The 6,907-nt window shown below is 57.6% G+C and overlaps 1 protein-coding gene across 1 annotated transcript; it reads left to right on the forward strand.

The window, feature by feature from the left end:
• The first annotated feature begins 2 nt into the window (after positions 1-2).
• LOC309449730 (killer cell lectin-like receptor subfamily B member 1B allele B) lies at positions 3-5,276 on the forward strand. Its single transcript, XM_082072065.1, has 7 exons — positions 3-54; positions 1,909-2,127; positions 3,014-3,109; positions 4,189-4,317; positions 4,518-4,672; positions 4,880-4,995; positions 5,076-5,276. Exons 1-7 carry the CDS (start codon positions 18-20, stop codon positions 5,200-5,202), a joined length of 879 nt encoding a protein of 292 aa, XP_081928191.1. The 5' UTR covers positions 3-17; the 3' UTR covers positions 5,203-5,276.
• The last annotated feature ends 1,631 nt before the right edge of the window (positions 5,277-6,907 follow it).

Raw genomic sequence — 6,907 nt, forward strand, 5'->3', positions numbered from 1 at the left:
CTCCGGCAGAGCGCGCGATGGGCGCGGGAGATGAGGGCGCCAAGAAGTTCAATGGTACCTGGGGTGGGTTAGAAGGGGGTGGTCAGTAGGTCAGAGAGGTTCTCCTGCCCCTCTGCTCTGCCCTGGGGAGACCACACCTGGAATCTTGTGTCCAGTTGTGGCCCCTCAGTTCCAGCAGGACAGGGAACTGCTGCAGAGAGTCCAGCGCAGCCACCAAGATGCTGCAGGGAGTGGAGCATCTCCCGTGGGAGGAAAGGCTGAGGGAGCTGGGGCTCTGGAGCTGGACAAGAGGACACTGAGGGGGGACTCATTCATGGGGATCAATATGGAAAGGGGGAGTGTCAGGAGGATGGAGCCAGGCTCTTCTGGGTGACAACCAGGGACAGGACAAGGGGCAATGGGTGCAAACTGGAACACAGGAGGTTCCACTTAAATACAAGAAGAAACTTCTTCCCGGTGAGGGTGGCAGAGCCTGGCCCAGGCTGCCCAGGGGGGTTGTGGAGTCTCCTTCTGTGCAGACATTCCAACCCGCCTGGACACCTTCCTGTGTCACCTCATCTGGGTGTTCCTGCTCCATGGGGGGATTGCACTGGATGAGCTTTCCAGGGCCCTTCAACCCCTGACATTCTGGGATCCTGTGGTTCTGTTTCTGGGGAACAGGCGGTGGCCGCGTTCTCAGTTCACTCCTCACGGGGTCCATTGTGTCAGCCGCTGGGCTTCACCGCTCCCTGGCCGGGGTTAGTGAGTGTGCAGAAGCCAAACCATCCCATGTGCAAAGCGTGATGTGCAGGGAAAGGGGCGCGTGGTCCAAACCCCAACATGAAAGAAACTCCCCCTGGAGAAAGGGCCCTGCTCGGGGCCCGTGACCGCGTCTTTGGCCACCGCCCCACCCTTCTCCCTGGGCCGAGCCCTCAGTGCTCATGTGGAGCCGGTTGCCCAGGACGGTGTCCAGACTGTGTTTAAATACCCCACGGACAGAAACACGGAAGAGACCCTCAAGATCATCGAGTCCGACCGCTAAGCTAACACTGGCACTAACCCACGTCCTAAGAACCCCATTTACGTGCCTTTTAAACACCTGCAGGGATGGCGACTCGGCTATTTCCCTCGCAGCCTGTTCCAATGCCTGACAACCCTTTCCGTGAGGAAATTTTTCCTCATATCCGATCTAATCCTCCCTTGGTGCAACTTGAAGCCTCTGGTCCTATTGCTTGTTACTTGGGAGAAGTGGAGATTAGTGCTCGCTCACTGATTAAAATGCACCTCGGCTATGCCAGTCGCACTCCTTTGCTGCTCACACTGGCTCTGCTCTACCCTGTCCACGTTGCAATCCTTATAGTTGTATTTGGCTGATATTTTCCCTAAAACTTAATCACACCTACCATATATCATGTATATTTTCTGTCATTATGCTTCTCTTTGGCTGTGTCCCTGGCAGTGTTATCACCCTTGCCGAGAACTGACACTTCGCCCTGTTTAGCATCAGCTCATTCAGCTGCATTTCACATGTGCTTTAGCTCATCACTGAGCTCCAGGCGGAGCCGAACAGCAGTGAGGGTACAGAGGTGTGTGGGGCACAAGCCTGGAAACCCCCAGCGGGTCCCCTCCAGTCCCGCGGCTGGAACGGCCCATTTGCCCAACTGTGGATCTTGGGTTTGTTTGCGCCTTTTTTCAATTATTCAAGGTGTCTTGTTTGGTACCTTAGAAGAATATGGCTCAACTTTGAATAGAAAAGGCTTAACATTGTCAGGAGCTGCTTCCCTTGATGAGACAAACACATTTTCCATGGCTTAATTCAGCACAAAGGGCGTGAAGTTTCGTTTTCGGGCTGACCAGCGCATCGCATGCGCTTTCTCGCAACGTCGCTGCGCTTGCCGAGCGCTCAGAGGCTCTTACTTCTCCCCGCAGAGCTCTGGCCTGGAGAGGAACTTGCGGAGATAAACCAGAGCAGCGAAAAACCACAGAAAAGCCGGTTTTCTCTGGGCTGGATGGGCCCCGTTGCAGCCAGAGGCACCGCTGGTGATCCTCCCGCCTCTCCCGCTATGGCCGAGGAAATTGTCCATGCTGACCTGGATATCAGGTCTGGAAGGGGCAGCAGGAAAGTGCATTCGCTTCCTCAACCTGGCAGTAAGTGCATTGAGGGGTTTTTTGGGGGGATATTTACTTTCTGGCTGCGGTTGTGCTGGGAGGCTCCTGCCCCCCAAGCGGGAAGGGAAGGGCCCGTGGCTGTGGTGAGTGATGGAGGATCCCGTCTGCTCTTTGGGATTCCTTCAGTAGTTTTCTCTTGAAATGGTTTTAGGGTTTATTTGAAATGGGGTCAGTGTTGCCCGAGTCCTACCAGGACCTTTGAAATGCTGCTTTTGTGCCCGCGGCCACCACGTTGTCCCCTTACACCTCCCTCCCCCTTCCTCCTGCGCCTGCTCTGCCTGCAGCGAAGGTTTAACTCCTGCTCTTTCCCCTCTGGAAGAGATCTCTGCGTGGTGACGGCATCTTCAGGCAGCTTCCCACAATGTCTTTTCTTTGCAAGAATTCCATGATTTGCACCAAACACCCCCCTTTTGAGCTCAAAGGACTCTGCCAGACCCACCACCTGATGTTAAGGTGGAGTCGGATGTTCCTCCTTTGCTGTTTGATTCCGAAGCAGATGCCGAACCTTTGCTGGTCCAGGTGAGCTCTGGCTTTGGCCAGAAGCATCATCCTGCCCTCCCATCTTGGTCCACCTCTACCCTTGGCTTCTAGTGACTTTACAACATCCTGGAAATTCCCAGTTCTTGCATATCTGGGTAGAACCAACACAACTTCATCACGCGCATCTTTTCCCCAGCACCAGCAGGGTCGGGAGGAGGGTGGCAATGGCAAAACATGGACGACCGACCAAAGCTGTAGAACAACCAGCAGCAGCACCACAGAGGGATTTTGGGGAGAAAAGAGCCCGAATCTGCGGTGCAGGTCTGGCTGGCTGGATGCGGGGCTGGGACAGGGCTTTTCTGCCAACAACTCCTTTCCCTTGCAGCATCGAGCTGTCCCCGGTGGCACCGAGCGGCTCTCTGCGCCGGCTGGACCGGGAAACTCATCTTCTGGGGGGTCCTGGTGGCGATGGGATGCTCGTGTGAGTAGATCTGCTTGTTGGCACGGGGACAACCAAAGGACAATCTGGAGAGGGGACCATCCGAAGAGAGGGTCCCTGCTCCGGGGGTGCTGGCTCAGGTGCTTGTGTAGGAGGGAAATCTGCTTTTTATGATCAGTGGTGGATCTTGGTGAGGAGATCCTTCTGCAAAGGGGAAGGAGATCCAATGGATCTTGTGCTGGGAAGGGTCTTGGGTGTGGATTTGAACTTCGGGGATGGATCTGCCAAGCGTTTGGCACACGGGTGTGGAGGGAAGAGCAAAGGGATGAGGCTCAGCTCCCTTCGTGGCTCCAAGAGCTGCAGAACGCAGGTGATGCTCTGAGGATGCGGGAGCGATTTGGGTACCAGCCCTGATCCGGTGGCTTTGTAGGGATCTGCTGTCCCTGCTGCGGGGTGGAACTGGGACCAGCAACGATCTGGGGCTGGTGGTTTGAACTTGTGTGGGCCCAGAATTAGGGAGAAACCCCCAAATAAATCTGCTGGAAGCCTTTTGTGCGCACTGTAGCTGTCTGTGATTGGGCTGTGCTGCGAGGGGTAGTCGGAAGGTGGTGCAGAGCCCCTCACCCTTGCGCCAGGCCCCTCTGGGCTGCACAGCTGGGGCTGGCACAGCTGGGTTGTGCACTAGAGGCCATTTCCGCAGCGGTCAGAGGCTCCCGGGCTCTCTGCAGCCGGCCGGGCTGATGGCTCCGTATCTCATGCTCCATCTCGCGCAGGGTGCAGGGGCCACATCCTGTTGGCAGCGCAGAGCAGCAGCGGGGGAAGGCGGTTGCAGGCGCGGGGCTGAGCTCAGAGGTGGGGACCCCGTCCCCAAAACGGGGAGTCTGCTCTGGGCTGGGGCCCCGAGGCTGGTTCCCACCCCCATGAGATGCTCAGATGGAGGCCTGGGCTGAGCTGAGACCACAGGAAGGGTGAGGGGGGCTGGAGGGCTCCGAGCACCCACTTTGTGTGAGGATCCAGCCCAGACGCTTCCCTGCAGCCCGCGGGGACCAGTGCATGTAGATCTCGGTGGTATCGTGCCTGGGGAGCCCGTCCCTCTCCCCTGCTCGCTCCGTCCCTTGCAGTTCTGCACCAGCAGCCGGAGAACCCAGAAAGCTGCAAAAACGGGAGCGGGGACGCAGGAGATGGCAACAGCACCCTGGAGAAGATCCGCTCAGAGCTGCGGAAAGAGCTTTGCTTGCCAAACCTGCAAGGTAACGCCAACCACAACGCATCTCCACACTGTCTGCTTTCCCAAAACCCTGCAGCACCCCCAAACTGGAGAAGCAAGTGAAGCTCAGGCCATCCCTGTGTTCCTGGGGAGCCAGCAGGACTTAAACACTTGTCCTTCTTTGGATGGGCAGGGGACAAGGTGGCTTCTTGGTGGCTGAAGATGGCACTGCCTGTCTTTCAGAGGCTGGGGGGTGCAAGATCTGCCCCGGGGGCTGGATGGCGAGTGGGACCAAGTGCTTTTGGGTTGCTGACGAGACGCGCTCGTGGAGCGAGAGCCGGGGGGACTGTGCGAGTCGGGGGGCCGAGCTGCTGATGCCGAGGGACGAGGACGAGCTGGTAAAGGGACCGATGGCATCGGGGATGTGGGACGGGTCCCGGGGCTCAGCACCCACCCCTGTGCACAAACCTCTGCGGAGCCTTGGCCGGTGTCAGTGTGGGGGACACTGGTGGGGCTCGGGGCTGCGTGGGGACAGGCTGGAGCCTGTTTTGGGATGGCGATCAGTGACACATCAGTGTCACCACCTGCCCTCTCCCCCGACACAGGATTTCCTAAACCAAATCATTGGGAAACCCAGCAGCTTCTTCTGGATCGGCCTCTCCTTCCCCTCTGATGGGAAGAACGTGACTTGGCTGAATGGCTCCCTCGTGGACTGGAACCGGTGAGCGCTTGGGGTGCGATGGGTGTCGGGATGGGGGCACCCCAGGGACCCTCGTGCTGTGACACAGGATCTTCCTGCAGCCCCGCGTTCTTGCTGAGCCGTTGGTATGGAGGAAGCTGTGGGGTGCTGAAGGGGAACATCATCATGTCTCAAAGCTGCAGCTTGGGATCTCCCTGGATCTGCCAGAAAGAAGCCACCCAGCTCTGAGGGGGGCAGGAGGGGCACAAAATGGGCCAACAGCAGGAGAGGCACCTGGGAACGGGCCAGGATCAGGCCCTCGGTGGGGGCTACGGTCCTGGCATTGCTCAACAGATCTGCACCAATTAATTATGACGTTAATCTGGCTCCGTGTGGTGTTTCCAAGCAAGTTTGCTCATGGGGAGGGGTGGAAGGAGCATCCTGCTGTACCAGAGAAGCCTCCTCGTGCACACCCGCCCTCGTGCACACCCTCATGCACACTGTACCCATCCCTTTCTGTCCAGGGGGGAGGATTAAGAAGAAATAAAGCAAACCAAAGGTAAACACGCGGCAGGTGAACTGCTGCGAGGCAGCGCCTGGGCCAGACCCAAGGAGCGCGAACACCCAGAGCCCAGTTTGCTGACCCGCGGAGGGGACAGGGGACATGGACATGGGGGTGGCTGCAAGTCTGAGCCACAGCTGCCACATTGGGGTGACGGGGAAGAGATAAGAGCATCTCCCTATAGAATAAACCTCCAAAAATAGCGCAAACCTCCCAAAACGGTTTCCCCAGCTCCGAGCGAGCGGCGAAGCTCGGCGGGACTGCCCCATGTGCTGTGCGGTCTGAACTGGGTGCCTGGGGTGGGTGGACTGGGAGCACTGGGAAGGGCCGTTTGCAGCAGCCCTGGTGTCACGCAGCCCCCTCGTTGCTCTCGCGGGGGACACGGGGAGGTTTGTTCACCCTCCAGCCAGCTCGGGTTCGTCCCCAGCAGCCCCACGGCTGCTTTCGGCTGCTTCTGGGGGGATCAGGACTTGGGGGGCCCCCAGAGCCCCGTAACGCAGCCTTGGGTGAGGGAACACACCCTGCGGGACACTGGGACATCCCGAGCTCCTCCCGCCTGCAGCGATTCCTCCCACAATCAAAACAGGAGGTTTGTGCCAGAGAGAAGAGAAACCAGCATCTTTATCAGGTACAACCTGTTGCTTTTTCCATGCGAGGCACGGAACCTGACACACCAATGTGATGTTCACAGAGTTCACTTTATTGCCGGACCAGGCCAGCCTTATAGCAAAGCTGCCCTGTCCACACGCCTTACAACAATGTGATGGGTTGTAACTCGTGCTATACGATAACGTGATAGGCTGCATGTACTGTCCACGCGCTCTGCACGCGTGTGTCCGGCGATTGCTCACTCATCGTTACCTTCTCAAGGTGCTCCTTTAGTTTCTTTTCTCTCTGGCTTCACCTCTCAGCCAGGCTGGCGACAACCCCAACCCCCCGGGATGAGGTTCTACCTCTCCAGCCTATAAATAGTTGTGTTTGCTGGCTTTGGTTCCAGCAGTGACTATGGCATCTGCTTGCAGTTCATGTTTCATGCTGACTGTGGAAAGGAAACCGAGTGCTTCGCAAGGTTAAGTGGCCTTGGCTGGGGAACCGGCCTATTTTAGCTCCTGGCAGGTATCTACCAGGACCTGGCAGGGTCACCTAACGTCTGCTTCACCTCTTCCAGCAGCACAGCGTGACCTGGGGATGTTCTTCCCTCAGCTGCAGCTCTGGATGTCTCCAGGTCTCAGTAACCACTTGCATGAGGCCTCTCGTCCTATCGCTTGTTACTTGGGAGAAGTGGAGATTAGTGCTCGCTCACTGATTAAAATGCACCTCGGCTATGCCAGTCGCACTCCTTTGCTGCTCACACTGGCTCTGCTCTACCCTGTCCACGTTGCAATCCTTATA

Source organism: Streptopelia decaocto (assembly GCF_964273445.1).
Source record: "Streptopelia decaocto genome assembly, chromosome: 24".
Lineage (NCBI taxonomy): Eukaryota > Metazoa > Chordata > Aves > Columbiformes > Columbidae > Streptopelia > Streptopelia decaocto.

Bases quoted from the DNA above. Each gene is read 5' to 3' on its own strand.
- LOC309449730 (XM_082072065.1), top strand. From the start codon at position 18: ATGGGCGCGGGAGATGAGGGCGCCAAGAAGTTCAATG. The intron at 55-1,908 runs GTACCTGGGGTG...TTCTCCCCGCAG, and splicing joins GGGCGCCAAGAAGTTCAATG to AGCTCTGGCCTGGAGAGGAA. The intron at 3,110-4,188 runs GTGAGTAGATCT...CGTCCCTTGCAG, and splicing joins GGTGGCGATGGGATGCTCGT to TTCTGCACCAGCAGCCGGAG.